This window comes from Taeniopygia guttata, chromosome 1, assembly GCF_048771995.1.
Source record: "Taeniopygia guttata chromosome 1, bTaeGut7.mat, whole genome shotgun sequence".
NCBI lineage: Eukaryota > Metazoa > Chordata > Aves > Passeriformes > Estrildidae > Taeniopygia > Taeniopygia guttata.
In genome coordinates this window covers 88,892,584-88,918,427 of record NC_133024.1, presented here as the reverse complement: position 1 = coordinate 88,918,427, position 25,844 = coordinate 88,892,584, and the positions used below count along the sequence as shown (strand labels likewise).

Sequence of the window (25,844 nt, the reverse complement as noted above, 5' to 3'; positions counted from 1 at the left end):
CTTCTCTGACATTAAGCAGAGTAGCTATGTCAAAAAACATACATGTAGAAAACAACACTACAGTTTAAGACAAGAGTACTTCATAGAGTGACTGGAACAATACATTTGCCTGATAAAATAATCAGCTGTTCCTAATAACACACATTCATCCCATCCCCCATACCCTCAGTTTTATCAATTATGAACAAATAAGAAAATCACTTTTACTTCCATGTATTTAAAAATAATCTCAGCTTACTGTTTTCTGCAAGCTTTTTGCCCAGTATATGATTAAGGCAGGTTGAAGGCCATGCTTGTCCAGTGTTCGCAGAGTACTTATGCCATGCTGTACAATAAGCCTCAGCTTTGCTGCTGTTCCTGGTCTGAATATCAGAAGAAACATTCTTTGATTAGTATTTTGTGTTTTTCATCTGTTCACATACCATTCACTTGATGAATACAGCCTGTAGCTTTACTCCTAATTTGCCTCTAGGTAAGAAATGCACTGTTAGAAATGAAAATTCCCTTTACAGAAATCTTTCAAGCATATCAAGTCCCTGCTACAAAAAAGATTCAATGTAAAAAATATGTCCAAAAATTAATTTAAAAAGAATCTATAGGGATAATCCAAACTGTTGTAGCAGACACTCCCTAAAGACTTGATTAAACATTTCCAAACTGAAAAAGCCTTACACTGATTTTCTCTGAAGCAGAGTACGAACAGCATCCCACCAGGATCTTTGCTTTTCAGTATAGAGTTGTTTGCATATTGGCAATGGTAAGAATTGAGGCTGATGTGCACTGTAGTGAGAATTAAACTTCTCTTGCAGTTGTAAGTTGCTAGCGAATATCACCCCAAGTAGAAATACCTGTTTTTAAAAAACAAATTAAAGCTAATAATTATCAAAAATCTTAACCTGTACAGTACCTTAAAAAACTTGCAAGTTCACTTACTTCAAGGTCTAACAGGCAAATAGATTCAGGAGCATCTGTCTCAAGTCTTGATGTTTCTTGAGGCAAGTGAAAAAGCTGTTTTAACCATTTGCGCATGGGGGGTAAGACTGACATAGAGTTCCACTGCAAGCCAAGCCACACAAGGTGCTGGAGACTGCCATTGTGCAATCGAATGGCACCTATGCAAAAAACAAGGTTGGATGCCAATGTCAGTTTCCTGCAAGCCATCAATACTACTATCTGATCAAAGCTGGGTTTCACATTGCACTCTGTCAGAGGGGCCAAAGATACTGTAAGACCAATGAGCATCAAGATTACAGGTTTCACTTACAAAGGGTTTCCAACTTCAGTATAGATAAACATACCATGTTCATCTAAATGCTTAAAGTCATGAATTGCTTAACCTTCTGAGGGGATGACGCTCATCTCCATTCTCACCTTATTCAGTCCAATAGACACCTAATTTTAGCAAGCCTATTTACTTCTCCAAAAATCCTTAAGGAATTACTGAAGAAGCACTTCTTTACATTGCAATACAGTATAAGTTTTTCCTATGACATTAAGACAACTTTGGACAGCTATTCCAGGTGTTTGTCTTTTGTTGCAGTACAAGTATTTGTGTACCAGTACCTCTTGCACAAGTATTTGCAGAAGAGGTTCTGGTACACAAAGTGGTGTTGAGTTTCAGAAAGTAACACTTCTTACCAATATCGTATTTGTGAAGTTCTATTTGCACTGGTGCTTGTGTACTGACATTTCCAATATCATCTGTGCCAATAAAAGACCTCTCTCTAGATGTTCCACTCTCAAACAGGCTATCAAACAATGCAAATGAGCCACTCTTGTTTGCAAATGATTCCACAATCTCTTTAAAGAAGTCTTGCTTGCCATGACTTAAGTTCAGCAGCATATGACCTAGAAAACAAAAATATGACTTCACATAAATAAAACAATGAACACGAGGAAAGCAGTATTTGCTATGCTGGACTGCTCTTTGCTACTGAAGGCTGGATGGGAATCAGGATTTCCCCTTATGAAACCTACAGACTGTTCAGGTATTTTTCTCCCTGTAATTAGGTCAGTGCTTCAGCACATAGGCTTGCCAAGCTTTTAGTGACAACAACCCCAAAGAATTTGTAAATGCAATTCTTTAAGAAAATAAAGCCCTCCTACTATGATTATTCTAAGGGCATTGCAAGTGACCTTTCAGCTGTAATACAGGCAGAAGTCCATGCTAATGAAATCCATTCTGAAGTAAATTAACCTGATCTCTGGCAGCTTCATTTGTTTTCATCTAGGCCCTTTAAGAATTTTGTAGACTGAAACACTGTGTACTTGGCAGAAAAAAGAACAAAGCTGCTGATGAACAAGTGAAAGGACAAAAAGATCAGGGAAACAAACTAATATTTTCTTTCCCTCTTGGGGCTAACAATACTTGCAGAATAGCATCAGCAGGCAGAAGCCATTTCCAGTAGGTTTATAGACAATAAAAGCTAAATTCTATCTTAGCATGCTAGAAAGTCAAAAAGGAGGAAAAAACCCAACCACTATTGAAACAAGGAGAACACACTCTACCAGCAGCTTAAGAGGAGAAAAGTAACTTTAGGTGTCAGAACCAAACTACTGTTTTGTTTTACATAAGTAGTCAGAATCTAGAAGGCTTTACCATATATTGGAGTGATAACATTACAAGATACACAAATGTGTTCTTTAAAAAATCTTTACAGTAAATCTGCAGCACTAAAATGGAACAATGCAGCTATTTTTTTTTATTACCAGACTGGCTTTTTCGATCACAGGCCAACATTTCTAGCATATCTTGTCCGGTTTGATCCCCCTTTATGAGTTTTGACTTTGGTTTAGGAACCTGGTGAAGTAAGGAGAAAATTGTTACAGGTTTTTCACAGTAAGAGCAGGACATCTAAATGAGCCTTTAGAAACTAGGAAATAAGCTATTTTTAGCATTAGAAAGCTATAAGAAAACAGGCATTATTCATTCTGAAGGTACATATATTGGGTTGTAGTTCTGTGTGGGATGGGCAAAGAGAGCAGAGAACCCACCTAAAGTACACAGATGTGCAAGTATAGCTATTGAAACAACATTAAGTGTGCACAAGAACAAGTAATACCTGCAATGCAAACAATGGTATAAAAAGGACAGCCAAGGCAAAGAATTCATAAGGCAAAGAACTTTAATTTTTTTTTAAATTCTGTTGTCTATCCAACAAGTATATGGGAACTATTCAATTCCTCTCCTTCCCTCCCTATAGGAGTAACACTCAACATGGGTACTTGTACTATGAAAAAGGAAATATACTGAAAGAAATAAATGCACTAATACTTAAGAACCAGGTTACTCTGGCAAGGGGAACAACTGAAGGTATACTTTTACGCTATTTGTGTCATTTGAAACTTTTAAACAATTGTGAGAGAGGAGAGTTTGGTGAGTGAGGACAGTGTTCTCTTTTAGATACATAAACACTAGTTCATCTCAGGAATACAGGAATTCAACACATGCACAGCTGGAAAATTTCAAGAAAAACATCAACTGAAGGCTTTGACTGAAAAACCATTTACCTGAAAACTCAGGAGATAACACAATGTTGCTAGTTCACACATAGCTCTCCACTGTGTCTCATTGTCTTGGGCCATTTTCAGCAGCAAAGCTCCAGCATGCATGTACAGCTGTCCTTTCATTTCCACATAGGTACGAGACAACTCGTCAGCCACGCTCACGTATGGTTTTACCGACTGAAGCACACGATCAAAACTAAAATGCAGAGAAGACTAATTCTAAACAGAGTCCTGGTAAAAGCTATAGCAGCTGATTTTGGTTCATGCTATTTAACTGTCAATTAAGTAACTTCATGAGTCAATAGTAAGTACTGTTTCTATTGCTTCTAGTTACTAGAAAGTATAATCACCTCATACTCCCAGAGCTGTCAAGTTTATTTAAGTAAATATTACCTAGATACTTAGTCTTTTTAATCACATTTTTGCACAGCTACTTTTAAAACTATTGTCCTGAACCACATGGATAAACTTGTTCACTACTGCAGATTTAGACATACAGGAGGTATTATTGATTCTGCTCTTTCTTTTCAGATCAGAAAGATCCAAAATACTGTTTAACAGGCTCTTCAAAAAAAAGAAGGTACTACAGAAATTCTAGTGCCTGTAGATTACTATACAATTCCCACTCAGGAGAGGGCTTCCAGAAAACAGTTGAAACAATTTTTCAATTACTGGAAAAGACTGTAATGGCTGTTAGCATTGACATGATCTGGAAGTGCTTCAGATGTGAACATCTCAAAACACTCTAATAAATCAGAAGCAGAAAACCCAACATGGCCAATGTTAGAGGAGAAAAATAAAATGTACTGGGGCATTAAATATTGCTCATCCATTCTGTACTGCTTCAAATACTCATGCAAGATTAACAGAGTCAAGAATATTTTTACAGAATGCAATATAACAGCCATTATACTACTGAGGAACAAGTTAGTAAAAACCAGTAACAAAGGAAAGATAATGGCAAGAAAGAAATAGATCTAAATCAAATTATTGACTACAAACACTGTTTTGTACTACTGTAGGTGCACTACAGATGGTAAGCCTTTAAGATAGCTGTAACACTACCAGTTTTCTGTGAAGGAGGCTATTCTTGCTTCAGATGGTTTCCTCCCTCCCCATTATACTATATACACAAAGTTCCTAATTACTCCAGTGTGCTGTGTTATTTAAGAATAGAATGACTAGGACAAAGTTAATACACAAGAGTTAGTTTTGGCTTTTCAGTTAGACTTTTGTTGTTTTGTTTGGATTGGAGTACTTTGGGTCAGTGTTTTTTTCCAATTGTCTGGGAAATCTGGATTAGTCAATAGCTGAAGTACAGAACAATTTTTCTAATCAAAGGAAAAGAATGTACAAGGATATAAATGAGTCTTCTCCATGGCTGTGTGCTGACCATTTAAACATCTGTCAAAAGATAGCTTGGAGTTCACACCCAGTAAGAACCACTCTTGGTGGTCAGTACAGAGAATATCCTCTCCCATCCAAAAACAAGAAAGCTGTGAAACAGAAGCTTGGCAGATGTTATGTGACCCCAAACAATTGTTAGAGGGCTTTTTCTTATTACAGAAAAGTTTAAACAGTACCTTTCAAGTGCCTCTCTGCACTCCTGAACATCTCTAGAAGAAAGTCTCAGTTTGACAAAGCTGGAATAGGCCAGCAGATGATCTTTCTTGATAGTTCTCCAGTTATTTTTATCATACTCCAAGTCTTGTAAAGATTCCAGATATTCCTAAAGAAGAAAGTTCATCACAGGATAAGGAACAGTCATCCTTCCATGAAGACAAGGGCAGTACTTCTCCAAAACACACTAGAAGCATTTATTGCATAATCCAGTTTCACAGGAGAGACCTTAACATATTCTTCAGCAGCAAAATTCCAGGGAACTACTTGTTTGAGCAATTTTATCCCTAATGGAACTGCTGTGTCTAACTCAGCTTTTGAAGTTAGAAACTCAATAGCTCTATAAAGTTTAATTTTAGGGAGAAAATTCCAATTAAAAAAAAAAAAAACAAAAAAAAACACAAGAAGGATTTTGTAGTTCCTGGTTTCAGTAGACTTGCATTTGAAGGAGTTAATTCCCTTGAGAAATAGCTGTCAGAATAAGGACACTAAGAGAAATAGACCAGGTAAAAAGATATGGAAGACTACCACAGGATCAAAATATGATTAAACACCTCAAATGTCTCTACAACACAGGAACACCATTCCAAGCTTGACTGCAAAGGTATTCTCTTCTCTGCCTCCTGACAGTGGAGCACAGCATCCTTTAATCTGTTATTTGAACGATAGAGTGCAACTAGTCTGATGTTTATGTAGATATCATCTGGTCTTGCATAAAGTTCTGCTTGAATCAAGTCAAAAAGCTGATTCCACCCATCTTCACCTTTGCAATCCAGTAACTGCTCCTGTTGAAACATGAAGGGAACATGTTAATATTTAATTTACCACATCAGTCTTTTGAGCAACTATAGTACTAGGTATCATTCTTTCCTCCACTACACAGACTACATTGCTCTAGCTAGGGTACTCTTAATAGCTTTCAGGTACTACATGAAGTTTGATTAAATACTCAAATACTTAAAAATGTATATGACTATCACAGAAGAAAAGTCCTCAGAAGAATTTGCCTCTTATCAAGAGAGAGACATGCTTCTCAAAACATTTGGTTCAGTGACAGCACACCATGCCATAGACTACCTTGCTTTAAAGAAACCCAGACACCTTGAGACTTCAATGTGGCTGCTGCCCAAAATTACACAAATTTTAAAAGCTACACAAAATTAACATACTTGTGCAAAAGTGACATTGCATTGTGCAAAGTATTTACATGGTATTTGAGAATTACGGCATTTCTCACATTCCACAAAAATGCTCATAATACAGATTTAAAAACAAAACAGCAGTGTAAAGCAAGAAAGTCTAAGTTCACAGATTGGCTACCTTCCTGCCAGTGACACAATGGAAAGAACAAGTGACACCTGTCTAGTCTTTAGCTTCTTGACTGTGATAAATAACAATTTCCCAGCATTTTGCAAGAGGATTAAGCTTGACACATTAGAAAGGGTATGAAAGCATGCAGCTGCAGCTTCCTTTAAAACTGGACAAAAATGTCAGACTAGAAGTGTAACACCTAATTAATATTAAAGATGCTACAATAATAGAGTTTTGCTTGAGGTCACATGCAAAAGGCACTCCAGACAGGTGCTGAAAGTTTGTTCAAGCCTTTGAACAAAGGTAATTTTGAACTTACCTTCAACCTGTAAATAGCAGGGCTCCCAGGAAAGAGCTTAGCAGCTCTGTCAACCCAGTATTTTGCTCTTCCATCAGTAACATCATTATTGCATAGTAACTCTGCAATCTTCAATACAAGATCTTTCTGTGTTGGGTTCAACTCCACAGAACGCTATTTTTCCACCATGCAAACACAGGAGTTAAAAAAAAAAAAAAAAGCAACTTCAACTTATGATCCATGTAGAACAGGTAAGAGTTACACCCCCGCAAACATACCCAGCTACTCAAATTAGTTCAATCTATAAATACAGAGTATATAAGAAAAACCTTTCTACATGTTACCACTAGTTTACAGCACCCATATAAAACTGCTAAAATTCAGAAAAGCAGAAGAGAAATAATGCAAGCACCATTTCTGCTGCATCTATCACTAGCTACTGCTATACACAGACAGCAGGACTATAACAACCTCTAGTCTAGCCAGGTGTAAAAAAATTTAAAAAATTAAGACAGTTTAAGAAGTGTGATAGCACTTAATAGATAGATATGTAATGGCCAGACTTCTGAGCACATCTTTCTCTCTGAAACCAGAACAAAGGCAATCCAACTGGAAATTTGACATTTATATGCTTACCTAACCAATATTAGATTTGTGCCTCCCTTCTACAGCTGCCCTCTTCAACACCAACCAAACAAAAAACATAGTAAGCCTGCAGTTTTCTAATAGCAACTAAATTCCAGTTGTCATGACAGTTTGCATTACAGGATTCTATGATAGTAGTCCAAAAGGCTATGCATAACTTGGGCCAGGTAGCACAAAGATCAAGTCCAGAGGAAAAAACAAAGATGCAACTTCAAAATATACTACAGAAGCAAACAATATCAAGTGAAGAATCTTCTCTGCAGTGCTTCGTGTGCTTTCCATTGTCAAATGTGTATGAAACAGTCTTCCCAGGAGCATGTTTTCTTCCATGGCTTTGAGAATGTTCTGTCACAGAAGGGTTTTAAAGGAATAAAGCAGAACATTAGGGGTTGTAGTTGAATGTAGTACTTACCTTGTAGCACCCAAAAGCTTTTTCTATGTTACCCTCAGCTTCATAAATTTGTCCAAGAAATCTGTGTGCTTTGGGATCTCTCTCTTGTACATTGAGGTATGTAGATATGTATCTATGAAGGGGAAAAAAGTCAATTACTTGACCAGCATTTTTCACTAACATTCCCCCTCCCACCCAAGCTCTCATGGCAACTTTATCCTTTCATACAGCACACACAGACATATTTTGTTCTAGATGCTTTGGCCAGACAACAGAAGTATAGACATGTTTTGTTCCAGGCACTTTGTCAGGACCTTTAAGTAAGCAGCAACGTGGTTTATACCTGTACAAATGCTACTTACTCACCAGCCAGTATTTCCCTTGATAAAAATAACGAAAGCAGGAATTTATATTAATGGTAAAAACTATTCAATACAATGAGCAAAAAACCAGCCATTTCAGCCAGGTAAGTTTTTTGAGTACTATGTAGCTAATATTCTTTTAAATTATTGTTTTACAAAGATCTAAATAGCACTCAATGTCCACACTGACTGCTAGCTTAAAGCAGCATGATATTAATCTTGGTTTCTCTGGTCTACTTCATATAAACAAAGCTTTCCTTTTACACTTTAGAGAACAAAAAAACAAATGTCCGTCAATGCATATTACCTTTTAGCAAGTTCATATTCTTTTATTTCAAAATACAGCTTAGCAAAGAGGAATCCTTTCATCGATTTCTGAAGGAGAAAAATGACAACAAGCACACTTTAGACATTCGGTACTTCAAAAGTAAATCCCTATTGAGTGACCTTTCTGTTCAGCAATGCCTAATACTCAAGTGACTGAATCTGACAATGTTATCAACTCAAATCCATCCATCCATCACATATAAGAGTTAATTTCTGAAAGATGTAGTTTTAAGAATGAAAAGAATAAAAGTTTTTGATATAAAAAGGCTACTAAGAAGATAGAGATAACAAGAGAGGAAAACAACAAGCCTTTATATACACGGTACTTCACACATCACTCATTAAAGAGAGTGGAAGAATAGTGTCATCTACATTTAGTTTATTGCTTTGCAATGTAGTGAGGAAAAAAGATATTCTACAAATCCAGAGAGATCTGCCATTTAGCCCTACTGGAGTGTACTGCCATTAGACACTACTGTTTAAGTATACTTGAGGAAAAAGCAACTTCCATTTAAGTAATTCTCAATTCGGGTAAAAAATGCATTTATGCAGTAGTTGATTTCTGACTAAAATAATTTTAACAAAAACACCCTTGGAGCAAGAGGTGAAACAATCTTTCTGTTACAAGGTAGTTAACAAAGTAGCCAAGGTGGCAGAAGCATGATGGGGAGGAAAAGTGAAAGGAGTGAGTTAAAAGTACTGACAGAGTTACAAGCAAAAAAGTAGAAGTAAACCAAATGTAAAGCCTGACTTCTCAACATCAGTTCAAAAACAGTTTTGCTTTTGAACAAAAAAATACTGGAGCTAGCTACATCTGTGATTCCAAATAAGTGTGGATATTATGAATTCACTTGAATTATAAGTCTCCCTCCCTCTCTCACCACTGTTATTCATGCAAAAATTTAAGAAGCATTTAAAAATTAAAGCAGGCCTCCTAGGATACCTCAAGTTTCCAGACTGTATTTTTGAAGCCTATTATAAAAGGGAAACACTGAAGCATGTCAGAGTAGAGCTGCATTTGGCATCTTCTTTTAAACATGGATGAAAGGAAACCTCAAAATAAATGCTCTGCAGCCTTATAAGCACCCCCCTCCTAAAATCAACACAACAGGAAAATCAGTAACATTTTCCACCAGTGACTGTGCTTATACAATTAGTTGTAAGCATTACTTACTAAAAAAAAAAAAAAAAAAACCCAAAAAAAACCCACCTAAACAAGTAAATATGCACCAGCTGGTCTTAAACACAACAGAAGATTTATTTTGCTGTTGAGCTCAGTAGGAACATCAAAACAATTAAAGAGCATCTATGATTCTGAGAGTAATGCCTTTGCCATTGGCTGCTCTAACCAACATCCAAAGCAATTAAGCCAAAGAACAACTCTGTTGCTGTTAGGAAAGAGATACAAATAATGATGATGGCCCACATAAAGGCCCTACTGCATAATGGTGAACATGGATGTATTCACACTATAGAACATAGTGCTGAATATTCTAACTAAAAAAAAAAAATCAATTCAAGAGCAGTAGAACAGGATCTTTCAGGATTAAATAGATCCCATGAACTGCATCAGACTGCTCACTGTGATCCTTTTCCAGATACAATGAAAAATGGTAACAAGTTATGCAGAGGTCCTCATCCTTCTGGCCAGTTACTAAAATACAACAGAAAGACTATTTTTTTCCTAGTTCTTCCTCTCCTAATACTGCCAGGAAGACAAGAATATTAGTGACACAACACATAAAAGGAAACTGAAAGTGATTCACATGTTCCTTGGTTAGATTCTTCTGAGAGAAGGAAACCCGGGAATCTTTTTCTGAGAAACAAAACTCAGAAAATACAGGAACTAAACTCCTACAAAATTGAAGAAGTCTGTACTCAGAGAACTGATGGACTCTAAAACTACACTAGGGTTTACCAGCTGTAAATTACAGGTGCACAGCTCTAGCAAACCACTGCTCCCAGGTCGGGAAAGCCCGTCCAGTACGCCAAACCCTTTGGCCCTTCCTCAGCTTCCCCCACCTCACTCGATTTACAGAGACCCTGAGTAATTACGTGCTCAGAAATACTCCCAAAGACACCATAACTCACAGAATATCAGAACAGTCAGGAATGGAAGAGACCTCGGGAGATCATCTAGTCCAACACCCTGCAATGGCTCAGTCACCTAGGGCACGGGATACAGGCACGTCCAGGTGGGTTTTGAGTATCTCCAAAAAGACATCCCGTCAGAGAGGGATCCTTTTTCCTCTTACCGCCAAGGTCGAGGACGGGCCAAGCAGCCCAAGCCCCAGCAGCGAGGCGCCGGGCTCGGCGCGGGGAGCCCGCGGAGAGCGGCTGCCCCCCGGCCCGGCGGCAGCGGGGCCCCCCGGACGAGAGGTCCCTCAGGACGCGCGGTAGGGCCTCCAGCGCCCCACGCGGGGCGGCCGCGGGAATGGCCCCACGCCGGCCGCACGGAGCGGCCGCAGCGCCCCCGGGCCCGCCCCGGGCGGGCAACGCGAGGCCGCGCTCACCTCTCTGGGCGACGGAGCCGCGGCCTGCAAGGAGGCGACGTAGCGCTCCACCTCGGGCTTCGTCCGCCTCATCATGGCGCCGCCGCGGCGGCGGGGACCGCACCCGGGCTCTGTCGCGGCGGAACGCGCCTTCCCGGTCGGCCCGGCGGCCTTGGCCCGGCGCCTGCGGAGGGGAAGGAGGGAATAAGGGAAGGGAAGGAAGGAGGAAGCGCAGGAGCGACGCTGCCGCCGCGCGTTACGCAAGTTCCCGCTCAGCCGTGCGGCGCGCGCAGCCCCGGCGCGCCCCCGCCCCCCGGCCCCGAATCAACGGCCGGGCCGGGGCGGGACCCGGCCGGATCTGCGCATGCGCGTGAGCAGCGGGAGGCGGTGGGCGCTGGGGTGGAAAATCTGTCATGGAAAAATGTGAGAAACCAAGTGTTGGCATTTACTTACCTAAAAATACAATCAACTCACCTGAGTAATATATAAAAATATAGATGGTGATAACATTACCTAAATAATATGCTCTATATATGTGTATATATATGGACCTATATTTAGATAACCAAAAGCTAAGTAACGATTCTGGCACCCACACCGTAAGAAGGACGTGGAGAGACCACGGAGACGTGGAGAGTACAGAGGAGAGACACGAAGCTGACAGGTGGACTGGAGCATCTCCCCTTCAAAGACAGGCTGAGGAATTTGGGGCTGTGCAGCCTGGAGAAGGTTCTGCGAAATCCTCATGACAACCTTCTGGTATCTGAGGGGCCTACAGGGAAGCAGGAGAGGGACTCTGTCTGGAACTGTAGTGATGGCACAAGGAGTAATGGGTACAGTTATAAGAGGGGCAATATAGGTTAGATACAAGGAAGAAATTATTCACTGTGATGGTAGCGAAGCACTGGCGCGGGTTGCCCATCCCAGGCAGTTTTCAGGGCTGGGTTGGATGGAGTTCTGAGCAATCTGGCCTAGTGGGAAGTGTGCCCCATGGCAGAGGCTTGGGACTAGATCTTTAAGGTCCCTTCCAATCTGTAATAGTCTCTGATTCTATATTTTGTGGTTCAGAGCAACTATAAATTTAATCTGTAAGCATAAGGGCCTTCTTACTGAGATCCAATGTTCTAGAAAATGAGTCTCCAAATATTGTAGCAGCTGTGATGAGAAACCTTTTTTCCCAGGCACTGTGGATAGTATAATTAAACAATTAAGCCCTAAAACACAGCTGGGAACATGGACTAAAATATGGACCAGCAACCCTCAAGGCAGGACAGATTTGCAAGTTGTAGTTTTACAGGTTTGGTGGCTCAAGGATGAGCCCTGTGGTGAAATTCCCAGCAGGAAGCCTGAGTCTACTCACTGGAATTAGCCATCTTTCCTGCCAGTTCAGATGCTTTGGTCAAAATGAGGCCACTGGGCCATGTCTCTGAAGAAATGTAATTAAATATTTCTCCAGTTCTCAATCTCAAACAACCCATTGACAGTCACAGAATTCCTGCTACACCTAAAATATACTGACAGCCTCACAGCTCTTACTCTCTTTGCAGGAAAAATAAGGAAACATAGCCAACTTTTTCTTTAAGACCAGCATCATCCATGTAAGATCCTGACTGAAAGAATTAATCCTCTCTTTTATTCTTTCTTCTATTAATGATTTATTTAGATGTTTGGTTTAATTCCACCAAAAAAAAAAAAAATCATTTTTTTTCTCCTCTGTACTTCCAATGGTATGCCTGCAGCTGGGATTATCAAACAATTTATTATCTGCACCTGCCAGGCCAAGTAATAGAAGTGTTGGTGCTGGTGCAGAGAGGAACATTGGAGTTTACTTGACTCACTGGAGAATATTACTGCCCTTCAGCTGATGGGGAGGCATGGGAAATTGCCTTCATATAGACCAGGTCCAGTACTTTGGCACTGGTCACTGTCTCACCCATTGCTGTAGAAGTGGCACCCTCTATGTTGTCCCTGGTGGTCGCAGGAGCAGGCAGGACAGCATTGGCTCGAGAGCTGTCACTGCAACCCGACTGTGCTCATTGGAACTGAACACAGGATGTGCAACTGCCGGCACCATCCACTGGGCTTTCTGGAATGCTCCCTACTGCCAGCTTGACCAGGCTTTCTAAAGGAACCTCTCTTGCCCATGCCTAATTGATCCATGCAGCAGAAAGGGACAAAGCTTCTGAAGCATCCATTCCCAAATCTCAGGCTCACGGATTCCTTGACAGACCTTATAGGGGTCATGGGTAGAAAAACAGTACTAGGCTCTGCCTCTTTTAGGAAAGTATGTGCAGCTACTCAAATATTTATAATACTTTGGGCCAGGAAGTGAGCTTCAATACTAGACATGTAATTGTCCAGGCTGCCTAATTGCTAGCTTGCTCCCTGGCTCTGCTTTGCAACTCCTTTAAACTAATCCTCTTCATGACCATGTGCTGGGGTAGTAGACCAATGACAGTTCATGACAAAGTTCCCAAGAGAGCAGTATGGATTTGGGGAACTCTCCACTTGAGATAGGACTCCAGTAATAGTATTTTCACCATGAGGGTGATGAAGCACTGGAACATACTATCCACAAAGGCCTGTGAAATCTCCTTGCATGGTGATGTTCACAATTTGGCCAAGCAAGACCTTCTGCACTGATGCAACTCTGAAGTTAGACCCACTCTGAGCAGATGGCTGGGCTAGCCAATTTCTAGTGGTCCCTTCCATCCAGCATTTTTCCATACTTCATCAGGCTTTGAACCCTGAAGTACCCTCAGATGCTTTGAGTGCTACATCGTGGGGTCTGACATACACACACTAGAGTTCATGAAACAGAAGGTGCTGCCTTGGTGAAGCATTCACCATCAGGAACTTGGAAACGGAAAAACCCAGCCTGTGTCAGGCCCCAAGGGCAGTGGAGGGGAAATCTGAGGCCACTGTACTGCAGATGGATGTAACTCTGAACAATGGGAATATAAGCCAGGTCTTGCCATTCAACTTTGGGGCTATTGACCCTTCCCAGCTCTGAGCCGTAAGGCTGAGCACACATAGGCTGAAGGAGATGTACAGTCAGTGTAACATGAAAACCTAGAAGTCAGTTTTGACTTCAGGAGGAAGCAAGAGTGTGTGTGGTTTACTGAATCCATGGCACAGTCCAAAATTCCAAAAGGGTTATTGTGCTAGTTAAGTAAATAATTTTTGAGGACATTTTAAGCTTTTATAGTCTTCAACAGGGTCAGGGACTGACTACATTTATAAATATTATCCCATTCAATAATTATATAGGATAAAATAGTAAAAAAATACCCTATCTAGCAATAAACTGGAAGTTTTAGGAGACAGCTTCATTACAGTGAAAACAGGAGAGAAAAAGTTAACAGGAGGATGTATGTTTTACACTCAGACAAAATACTTTCTTTAGGAAAACCTAATAACTATGCCAATTCAGAAAATATCCACAAGAATCAAGCTATTCCTTATGAAACAAACATAAACCTTAAGAAACATAAGGTTTCTTTTATGAACCTTAGAACTGCATACAGTCAAATATGCCTTTAGGAAAGGAATATGTCTCTTTTATATCAGGATAAGAAGGAAGTATTTACATAGTCACAGGTAACAAACTCAGGGATCCAAGAGAGCCTTACTGCTCTTCCACGCATCTCAAGCATTTATTCCAGAGAGGTAATAAGAGGTAATACAGGGTTTAATAACATGGCCTTTATTGATGACACAGGAAAGCAGATGTTTTAAAGTAACTAATTTTTCATAAACAGGAAAGAAAGTTTTACTTCCTGTAATGTAATGACATAAAATCTGTTTAAGTCACTAATGTACAAAAAAGAAAAAAAAAGTTTGCATACTTTGTACCATCAAGAAGACCTAAGTACCTGTATTTTCTATAAGAAAGGGAAAAATAAAACAAATTTGCATGGACAGAAATCAATAATATAAAACAATTAAATGTATGTTATAAAGAATTTTTATTATTTGTAAACTCAGTCCTTGAGGATGGCTGGCTAAAGAAGTAGATCCTAGCAGGATCAAACCTTGCATATTTACACACAGTGGTGTAAAAGTAATATTGCCAGTTAATTGAAATACACATTTTCAGTATTGTTCTGAAAATCAGTGAAGTCTAGAAGCTAGATTTTAAATGCACATGTTCACATTTCAAATAAAATATTTCTTGCATCCTGTATAATTAAGGCAAAGTATGTTATCTTTTGAAAATACCTTCTATTATAGTTTCTGCATAAAAATATGAAATAAAATATAAAACTATATATATATAATGGTAAACTGTTATGTATGGTCCAGCAGAATAAGGCACAAAAAGTAAATAGAATGCAAAAGCATATATAGAAGTTAATGTGTTATTTTAAGTGGAATATAGCAAAATTCAAGTAGTTTTGAGTATGCTCATTTCTTGCAATAGGAATACATTTTTTATATAAGTATCTCATGCTAAGCCTGATGTAGAAACAATCATTATGTAAGCATAATCTATCATTTTTATCATTTTATGTATGCCATTTGTACAGTGGCTGTATTTAGAAATCTGATAGTTTTCAAACCATCTGAAACAAGGCTCCTTAATGAGATGACTCAGCCTGAAATCCAAGTGTGAATTTTTCTATGATGCAAAGTGTACTGGTTCCCTGCCCAAATCACTTGAGCTGGGTGAGTTTTGTCTGCATGCTTAATATGAAGGTTAATAGCTTCACTAACATAAATGACAATACACATCCCGAAAGTTGGGGATATTTGCAAAGTTTGTTTTCACAGGTGGTGTTCACAAGCAAATTTTCTCTCTCTGAAGAGTTCCACAGAGAATTAGGGTACAGAATGGGCCACCTGCATCAGTACAATGGCATTATTGGTCAGAAACCTTTCAGGTGACCTAGTATTTATTTTTGTCAACAAGTAAGCATACATTTATAAAGAACAGAGAGTCTTAATATATTTTGGGTTGATAGAAGGCATGCATCAGCATCTGTTGTCTGACTGCAGCCCTAAAGCAGCAACTCCCCCGTACCCCACAAGTAGTATCTGTAAGATTTTCACAAAGGAAGAGGAGAGCAGATGAAGCCTTTACTTCCTTCCCAAAGTTTCAGCTAATTTCTTCAGTCTTTTCTTCAGCTCTAGAGGAAACTTCTCATAACACTTTTTGCAGACAGGCTTCATATCAAACTCAACAAATTTATTCCTAAAACAACAAAGCAAAAGAAACAGACAAAGTTTTAGCAGGTAAGATAGTGAAAAAAAAAGAATTTAAAAAAATTCTCCTATTTAATGTGCATAAGCAAAAAATTAACCCCCCAATTTATACAAATACATTAAGTTACTTTTACAAGTTATATACACTGTAAACAGTGATTACAATACCCTGTTGAGTAAGTTATGCAGATTTTGCCCAAAAGCTCATATTTATTAACTGTGTAATTTAGAAAGCCTTTCAAATCTAATTGTAGACTAAACATAAGCTAATGGAATAACAAGTTAGTATTTCAAGTTGCAGTTGCGTGAAAGATATTTTGGTTTTGACTGCCATAAGTTCATGCAAAAGTGCAAAAAAAAAACCATCCTTAGGACTAACCACAGAAGAAAGGAGCAGAGGTGACGGTGAGAAGGAAAAGAAGTTTACAAACAGATTGGCTTTTTCTTTTTCTGCTTCTCTTTCTCCTTTGCATCACGTTCCCGTTTGGCAAGTCGTCGCTTAAATTCATCTGGCATTTTCTCGTAACAGTGTTTGCAGACAGGTTTTAGATCAATTTCAACAAACTTATCCCTTTAGAGTTAAACAAGAAAAAATAAAGGATGGAAAAGGAGAAGAGTTAGGAAGACTAACTGAAGGAAGACCTGAGGAGACAGCCGAAAGAGATGGGAAGTACCAAGTGGAGCAAGAGGAAGAAAGAGACATTTATTCCTTTGATGCTGCTTACATGTTTTTCATATAGTAACAGCTACACTACAGCAACACCTACACTTTGAAGAGAATCACTGGTATGTGTTGAAGACATCACACTTATCCATAAACTTACTTGAGGGTTAACTTAGTGTTGCAAGTTGAACAAGCGAAACAGTTCACACACCATGCCTTATTCAGAGCAGACACAACTAGGGAGATGGGAAAAAAGAAATCATTAGCCTTACCAATAAAAAGTGATTACAAAAATTTTAAGTTTATGTATTCATGAGATGTGAAGAACAGTCATTGATTCTTGTATCAAGTATTAAGGACCATAATAACATGGCCAGACTGACGAGGCACATTTTAGAGTGTAATGAGCAGGACTGTGAAGCATTGATACAGCTGTCCCTGAGGCAAGACCAGCTTAACCTATTTCTGTCTCCTATTTTTCCCTTCCACTTCATCTCATATCCAGCTGATCTCAGGCAATGGTTCTGTGAGGCTAGGTTCCAACTTAATCAGGAAATGCTTCCAGCTGAAGAGCAATCCAGCACAATTGTGTTTATGTTTTCATACAGTTTTATTTCTCAGATCCAGTTCAGACTGCACTGCAATCAACAGTTGCACTTGCCCAGCTGAAGTAAATAATGTGAGGCCAGCAGTCGGACACTGCTGGTAAATCAGCACTACCTTTGCTTTGAAGAGAAACAAATGATTTCCTATTTGTTCTGTAGGTAAATCCAGTTCCTGTTCTTTCTCTCTTTCAGTACAGCTTTTCAGTTTCCCCTGCCAAAATTTTCCTAAGAGAATGCGGGACAATATTTTTCTTACCATGTTTTTCTCACTCGATCTCTCAATGTTTTTCTCACAGTATTTTGTCAATAATAAGGAGTATCAAAGCATTGTCACTCAGAGGGTTTTTCCTGCACTATGGGGCAAGCATGTCCACAGATACACAGTTATTCCACTACTTTCCAGCATAATACTAGACAGGTGAAAGTCTTTGCTCCCAAGCATCCTCAGTAATGCAGTCATAAACACCCTCCTGGAAAACTGCTGCTACAGATATTTGTTTCACCCAACAGAGAACAATACTGGATGCCAAATTTGTGACAGCTGACTCAAAATTTGTGTGCAAAAATGAAAGAATAAATGCAATTGAAGACATACACAGAAAAGAGAAATTCGTGTATACTGTATTATTTTCAGTCCAGAGACCAAAACTTACAATACGGGTGTTGGACTATATGGTGAAATGTTAGAATCATACAGAGATGTAGTTATCAGAAAAGTTCAATTTCTGCTCATTTCTGTAGAATTTTCCTGAAAATGAGGACTCGTTCCTCTAAAGCATTTTCGATTGTCATTCTGAAGGCATAGTGTGGTCCAGAAAATGCAGGGAAGGCACATCTACAGAATCTATGTCTTACCCTATAGTTACATGACTATAAACTAGTTTGTGTCACTTTCTGAATGTTAGAAGCTTCCTCCTACTTTGCTAATGCCTTTGGCTTAGATGAGGCTAATATAGTATTTACTTTGGATGGGTAAATAGGCACATAATGTTACATTATTTCAGGAAGAATAATTTGCTTTCAGCATTTTATCAGAGCTAGTTATCAAAAAAAAAAAAAAAACCAAACAAAAAACCAAAAAACCCCCCAAACTCAAACCCACCCCCTTCTCCCCAAAAACCCAAGCAAAAAATAACAAAACAAACAAATTACTTGCAGTTCTGCCTTTTCAGGACATATGTTTCCAAGTCTTATCATTCCTGGTTTTGTGACATTATCATAAGCCTAGATTTTCAAGACAGGTGCTTGCAATAGATAGGTAAATATCTCCAGGATAATGTGAATAAGGCATTAAAAAAAAATTCCTAACAGTGCCCACCTATGTCTTTCAGTATCTAAATATTTTTTCAAATTTGGCTCATGATCCACCAATTCATTTGTGGAGATGCCTGTATGCTCCTTCTTACCCTTGCATGTGTTGTTTTTTGAAGGTGTTGTGGCAGGAAGCCACTTCTGAGCATCTTCCAGCATCTCTGGCCTCTACATATCACTAAGGGGTTTCACAGCTTTCTTTGGCCATGGGATGGTCTTCTACCATCATGAAATGATGGTAGGTTTTCCTACCATTTGGTCTCTGACTAATCCCTTCTAATTTAATTTCTGGCCAAGAGAACATCTGTTTTTGTTTTAATGAAAACCAGGCTGCTTCCCCCTTACTTTCACTTTTAAAGAGAACTTCCATCAAAAAGGAACCTTAAGGAAACAGGGAAGTGCTTACCATCTCCTTCAATCACACGGTTGCAATGGAAACAAACATCACCAAATAGCTGAAGAGGAAAGAGAAGTAATACATTTTTAATATAATGATTTTGTTGAAGGTAGCTTATCAAACTAGCAAAATAACTGTTTCAGCTGATGGGCACAATTGCTTTCCTGTTTGTTCCAGTGAAATAAAGAGAATGCTGGCAAGTCTGGTCTGATTTTCCAAGTACATTTTGCATCATCTCATCACAAGAAGTCTTACTAATATTAAAGATGAAAACATTTATCTACCTTTGATTCTCTGTAAGTACGATTTTGTTTTGTTTCAAGATTTCTCTAATCCCGAAGATTTGAAATACAGCAGTTGGTGTCATATACATATGGTTACTAACCAGAAAATGTGACATTTAGACTAACATGCATGACTAAAACAATGTATTACTGTAACTGTAAGAAAATTCTATCGTTATTAAAAAAGGAAAATTTCAGACAAAAAATAATAATTCTTTTTCCAGGCTTAACATTTGTCCATAATATAACAAGAAGTGCCAAAAGCTTCATGTATGTTTTTTTTACTGTAGTAGTTAACCTTGGAAAAGACATCCACTCTACAGACAGCTCTTGACTGGTGTACATACCTGGCCCATCCTAGCTGCAACACTATTACTGTGAACGTCACAGCATTTACAGTCTGCACATGTGCCAGCACCAATCATCTGCCCTTCATCACTAATGACCAATTAAGAATCCATCTGTAATTAGCAGATGCCATACAACTCCCAGGTGTAACCCCTCCTCATGTATTTATGTAGGCAAGGGAGGTGAATGTGACATGACACAGATGGCTTCCAAAGAAAAATATGTCTATGCATCATGGGGTGGACTCCCCATCCAAGGGCATCTGTAGAGGGGTGGTGCTGCCACATGTAACTTCTACATAAATGCAAGCAGTCACTAGAGGGTGTCTTCTGACAAATTTAGTCTTGCAAGTCTTTATCAGCCTAATGACTGAGCAATAGCATATATCAACACACAGTGTCTTAGAGCAGCAGCTGCAGGGAAACCCATGCCACTCACTGGGGCCTCCAAACGCAGGTAGTGAGTGGCAAATCTTCTTTAATTCTTAGGAGAGATTAGTTGTCATTAGCTGCTCTGATCCACAGACACGTCAAAGCCCCGTAACAGCTCTACTTAAGTACCACTAAGCTTGAAGAACAACTTGATACTGATTGTCCTGGCCAGCCTTTGTGAAATACATGCAGTTTTCTTTTTTAATGCCACACAGGTGAATAGGGAAACCTGTATAAATTAAACACAACAGAACATATACTAATTGCCATTACACCCAGAGGTGCCTTTAACAAAACAGAAGAATGTCCATGATTTTCCATCTCTATCTGATAAAACCTATTTGTGAGTTTACCAATTAATGCCATTTTAAAAATATGCAACCTTACCTGATTGTAGTGGGTTTCACAATATGCCAGACCTTTTCTCTCATAATGACGATGACCCAGGAATGGTTTTTCACATTTTGCACAAACAAAATGCTACAAAGAAAATTACAATACATTTTTTATCTTTTGAAAGTAATGTTATTTTCTTCTGGAAAGCAAACTATGTCCACTACTTGAACATGGCTGATGTCTACTAAGCCATCTTGAAAAGCAGAGATAAACCTTTTGTTTCCACATTTAGATCATTAAAATAATATTTATTTTCATGTTTTCAACATTTCAATCCTAAAGATACAAAGCAAAATCAAGCAATGGAGTCTCAATTTTTATCAATGAACAGAATTAAGAGTTATTAAATAATCTGCATTATCATTACACCCTTGTGAAGAAAGCATTTCCTAGAGGAGACTTTCAAAACAACAGAAGGAATAAACAATTTATCTAATTAAAATGGAAGATGTGGAACTAAATCTTGTATGTGGCCTTGAAATATAAAGTCTCACATGAACTATTCAAGAAATATGTACCTAGGGGTTTTATGATGCCTAGTAACATGGTTGCCACAGATTTGACTGCTTTTCCACATGTACTGCTTTGAACTTTGAAATTTTATTTTGTAAGGATCTTGCTCGGCTTCCTTTGAATTACTGATTTTAGTTTCACAGTCAAAGCTCCTCTGTAAGGTGGCAAGTAATCTCCTATTTCACAGTGGAAGACCGGCCACAATAAGTTTGAAGAGGGATTTGGAGAAGGCATTTATAATCATTGCTGCAAACTTTGAGAATCCTTTCATTGAAATTGAACAGCAAAATCACAGATAAATATGCTAAGGTTTACATTTGTAAGAGAGATCCTATAGCATCTGATGTTTACCTCCACATGCCATTGTTTGCCCATAGCATTCACCACACGGCCTTCAATTGGTCTCCTGCATGCCCCACAGATGGGGACACCCATTTTGTCGTGGCAGGGTAAGCAGTAGAGTTCTCCTTTCAGCTCACGAGCATCAGCAGTAAGTTCCTTCCTGTTCAGAAGTTAATGAATTGAGAGTATGAAAAAAGACACTCAAAAATGTCAATTTTTGAGAGTTTCTACTCTCAAGTGATAAGTGAAGTGAAAAAAGAAAATTAGCATTTGTTTTAGAAATTATATTTATACTACAGTAAAGCAGCAGCATCAAATATAACACAGTTCAACACAGTTCACCTCTGATCTCAGTAAGCTGAGACCAGGCTGCAAAGCGAGGTGCACCAAGTCTCTCTGGAAACAGCTACTGACCTATTGTCATTCTGCTTAAGCAGCACAATTCTGCGTGTGAAAGCTGCACATGTTTGGTTTATATTCTGGCACTTATCACCAGTTTATTTTAGATTTGCATAACTTCAACTGAAAGTAAAATGTAGTCCTCTATATCTAGTTACATTTTCCTTGTACCAAACATCAGAGAATGAGAATTACAGACACACATGAGCTAGGTTTATTCATTTCCCATTGCAGAATCTTATAAACTCTACTTTTTAGTAATTTGCATGGTTAGATACTGAGAACAGCTAAATCTTAAAAGTGACTGTAATCACAAATACTCTCAACTGGTTGCCACTGATATAACATACTGTTATTCAAATCAGTCTTTGCTGTGGCACTGAAATAGTAGCTTCCTTTGCAGCAGAAATAAACTAAGAATCCATGCTATGTCCTACAATTCTCCATGCTCCAATGCTCATCCTACATCTCTGCATCAGTGCAGAATGTAGAAATGTGCAGTTTCATGTGTTGCAGAAGAGAGAACAAAGTTTGGATGCTGTTGAACTAAAAAAAAAAAATCATAGGCAAGATAGTTATTCAAGCAACAGAAGAGAACCACTTCTCTTCCCCTTCTAGCAGAATGGTGAGCTATCATTTCACTACTATAGAAATGGTATCTGTGTCAATACTTTGTATTTTGTAAGGTACCACCTTGTCCTGTAGAGTCCAATCTTTCTTTAGTCCCCAGCAGGTCAGCTGTTGTTTGAACCCCACCAAGCCAAAAGCAGTAACACACACCTGGCCACAAGACATCCAAATCCCACCCCCTCTTATCAGTTGTACAGGACAAGATTTCCCTTTAAATTGATGGAGCAAATAAGCCCAGCATTTTCCTGTTTCCCTTTGCAGAACTCAGGTTACCCGCAGTTTGCACAGTTGAAATGATCAGGGTGGTAAGGATCGTTTTTGAATATGAGAGGCTGTTCATCAATAATAGCATGACACTTCTGGCAAATGTACTTTCCCAGGCCTCTGGCTTTTTCCTTGTTATGGCAAGGACGGCAGAGATGTCTGAAATGGCATAAAAAAAGAGAGGTAAGTATTGCTACCAGGTACTACAGTGCAAAATACAAACCAAAAACCTCTCAGAACCTCATTTCAATCAGCTCTTTTTTGAGTCTTGTTAAAACAACTTCCTTGCTGAGGCAAATGAAGTTCAAAGTACCAAAATGATTGCCCAAGCTCAGGGTGATCATTCTAATTTTCTGTCACCACAGGAGTATCATTTCTTCATCTGAGCTAAAGCTGTATTGAAACACAGAAAACAAGGTTTCTTAGGGAGTCTCACTGATGAATGTTTTACTTTCAAAATCTTAAACATTTAGAAGCTTTATGAGCACACAGATCCTACTTCTGTAGAAATTCTGTATATTGTATTATACATAAGAAACCAATGGCCATATAATCCACTTGTAAAACATTCTTTTGATCACAGCTGGCAAAAATATCCTATCTTTGAGGGGTCCTACTGAACATTAAGCAATTATTATTAAATATGGTTCCAAACTAGACTAAAATTGGAGAACCAAGTCGGAAAAAGAAAGTAAATATTTTTATTAAAAAAAATACAATGCTTCTGTATCTGAAAGTTTTCTCTATTATTACATATAACAATGACCCCAAAAGGTCACTGGGTAAAGAAAATGTTTGCCATGAAACTTGGTTTTGAAGCAGGCAAAATGTAAATATTTTAAGATCTTGTGGTTTTGTGATGCATGATTAGACCATGTCACAATGCTTCAGTTGCTCCATTCGAGCTGGAAAGCCTCAGGAACCAAAACGTCTCAGTCCCACTATTAGTTCATTTAATTTATGGTCAGTTAACAGAAGGAAGAGTGGAGATTTACCTGCCAGCATTCTTGACAAATCCAATATCAGCCAATACTGCTTGGCAGATATCACAGCAGAAGCAGTCTGGATGCCAGCTATTGTTCATGGCTTTAATAACACGACCAATAATGAACTCACCTGTAAGAAACACAACACCAGGATGTAAAACACCATACTAGACAAACTTAAAAGTAACTCACAAATGAATCCCTACAATGACTACAATCATCATTCCTTTCCTTACCCCAAAATCTGGTAGGACACATTGCTTTCAATATCACAGTTCTGATTTCAAACCCTGGAAATTTGGGGTTGTTTTTTGTTATGGGTTAAAAGAAAACATTTTTTGCTGATAGAGGACCTTCTGCTATTTACATACAAGTCCTTCGACATGCACACTCCACCTTCTCTCTGCAATAATCCTCATTTGGTCCCTTCACGGTCCTCAAGGTGTTAAGAAATGTATGGAGTACTTAATATAAGAAGGGATTTCTTGTGTTCCAATAATTTTTCTCCTTCTTTTCTTTAAGAGTATGACAATTTAAACTTGCCATGTACATAGCAGAGGTTTCTACTCCACTAGGACCAAGCCTTGAAGGTATTCTATACTCAAGGTACAACAGAACTGAGCTTGGGTGGCTGTGGACTTCCTGCAAAAAAACTCCCATGGAGTCCAAATGCAAAGGTGCAGTGAAGCTGCAGAACAGTAAATCCAACACAGACAACTTCTGACCTACCACAAGGAGTCCTGTCCCATAAGGCATTAAAAAAATAATGTGAGAACTATTGTTTTGCATGCAGTACTGCACATGTGACTTAATTGTTCTCACATTAATTGTCCATCATATGTGACTTAATTGTTTTCTATGCTGATGGACAGTGTGGCCAGGGGTTCTGAGCAGTGCAAAATGTGCTGGGAGCTCAGCTTCCCAGTCAGTCAGAGGCTGAGTTCTGGCTTTGGAGAACAACTCCAAGAGCTGCCAAAGGGGAGCAAGCAGGCAGGTAATGGTGTGGACAGTAAAATCCAGCATGCGACTAGCATTCTCATAAAGTCATGGCTTTTCAAGAACAAATCTGATGGAGTCCAGATATGTCAGGAATGCTCAAGGCCTCATCACTGACAACAGCCCCATTGACTTTGTCTGTGTTTATTAAGTACAAGCAGTGGAAAAGCCCAGCTCTGAGGAGGACTTTGATGACGTTTTAAGGGAGCTGGCAATACCAGGAAAGAGGACAGGAGAAGCTGGAACTGTGGCAACTGTGCAGGAGAAATCCTGGAGATAGGCAGCATAGCTCCTCACAAATTGCCACCAACTCATTTCTTCCTCTTCCTCTTCCTCTGCTTGTTCACATCTGCAGCCTTAAATTCATAGTTCCGTAGCATCTGCTTCCCTCTCCCTTGGTGTTCAATACCTCCCTCCACAAAAGGAAAGGCCTTACTGAGATAAATTTAAGCTTCAGCACCTTGCCAAAGGTGCCAAAGAAACACAAGGGCTTCCAGAGCAGTTTAGGGAATAGTCAAATAGTAACGTCCCAGCTCTGGCCCAGCAAAATGTGTAACACACAGAGGAAAAAGAAAACATGCAAGTGATTACAGCACAGCCGATGCACAAGCATCAACAGTGGCAAATAAAAAGCAGCCCTCAGTATCATGTAGGATGGACATTAGACACTGGTTTCCAAAAAATCAGCCGGGGCCCAGCTGACCGTCACTTGATTATAACACTAGATGATGAATATTGTCTCAATTTCTGTGAAGTAGGACACCACAGGTGGGTTAAAAGAGTCAAAGCAGATGACAAAGTCTTGTTGCATGGTTTTAGCTACATGAGAAGGGACAAATGTCAGCACACAGAGACGTACAGATATAAATAATCAGGAGTATTATACATAATGGTGTATATAATCAGGAGTTTATTAATAGTCTGTTAATTGGATCATTGGCTCAACAGCTAAATTATTTACTAAAAGAATGCAAATTTTATTTTTAAATCCTACTGGTTTATGACCTTTAGAAAAAGCAACTCCCCAATTTCTCTGAAGTCTAGCTCATTCCTGAAGTTCAGATACTCAGCTGAACATAATCACCTCCCAGAAAACAGATCTGGCAGCACATCTTCCCCC

At 39.0% G+C, this 25,844-nt stretch overlaps 2 protein-coding genes across 13 annotated transcripts in view; both read right to left on the bottom strand.

Annotated features, from left to right (window-relative positions):
* Positions 1–11,259, bottom strand: part of RGPD4 (RANBP2 like and GRIP domain containing 4) — a 33,579-nt gene extending 22,320 nt beyond the window's left edge. The window contains exons 1-12 of one of the 3 annotated variants that reach the window (XM_030279208.4): positions 10,975–11,259; positions 8,442–8,509; positions 7,794–7,905; positions 6,758–6,910; positions 5,682–5,912; positions 5,091–5,236; positions 3,511–3,703; positions 2,710–2,800; positions 1,639–1,848; positions 934–1,112; positions 673–848; positions 239–362 (exon numbers count right to left, since the gene is read on the bottom strand). In XM_030279208.4, the coding sequence (XP_030135068.4) occupies positions 239–362; positions 673–848; positions 934–1,112; positions 1,639–1,848; positions 2,710–2,800; positions 3,511–3,703; positions 5,091–5,236; positions 5,682–5,912; positions 6,758–6,910; positions 7,794–7,905; positions 8,442–8,509; positions 10,975–11,049 (1,758 nt within the window). In that variant the 5' untranslated portion in view covers positions 11,050–11,259. The remainder of the gene's footprint in view (positions 1–238; positions 363–672; positions 849–933; positions 1,113–1,638; positions 1,849–2,709; positions 2,801–3,510; positions 3,704–5,090; positions 5,237–5,681; positions 5,913–6,757; positions 6,911–7,793; positions 7,906–8,441; positions 8,510–10,974) is intronic. The other 2 variants (XM_030279217.4, XM_030279202.4) reach the window with 2 other exon arrangements.
* A 3,384-nt stretch (positions 11,260–14,643) lies between these two features.
* The window catches only part of LIMS1 (LIM zinc finger domain containing 1), a 68,016-nt gene continuing 56,815 nt past the window's right edge, over positions 14,644–25,844 (bottom strand). For 6 of the 10 annotated variants that reach the window (XM_072933136.1, XM_030279304.4, XM_030279297.4 and 3 more), the window contains 8 exons: positions 23,738–23,858; positions 22,752–22,901; positions 21,459–21,609; positions 20,586–20,678; positions 19,145–19,193; positions 16,983–17,058; positions 16,538–16,729; positions 14,644–16,147 (listed from right to left, as the gene is read on the bottom strand). In XM_072933136.1, the coding sequence (XP_072789237.1) occupies positions 16,582–16,729; positions 16,983–17,058; positions 19,145–19,193; positions 20,586–20,678; positions 21,459–21,609; positions 22,752–22,901; positions 23,738–23,858 (788 nt within the window). In that variant the 3' untranslated portion in view covers positions 14,644–16,147; positions 16,538–16,581. The remainder of the gene's footprint in view (positions 16,148–16,537; positions 16,730–16,982; positions 17,059–19,144; positions 19,194–20,585; positions 20,679–21,458; positions 21,610–22,751; positions 22,902–23,737; positions 23,859–25,844) is intronic. The other 4 variants (XM_072933143.1, XM_072933165.1, XM_030279289.4 and 1 more) reach the window with 1 other exon arrangement.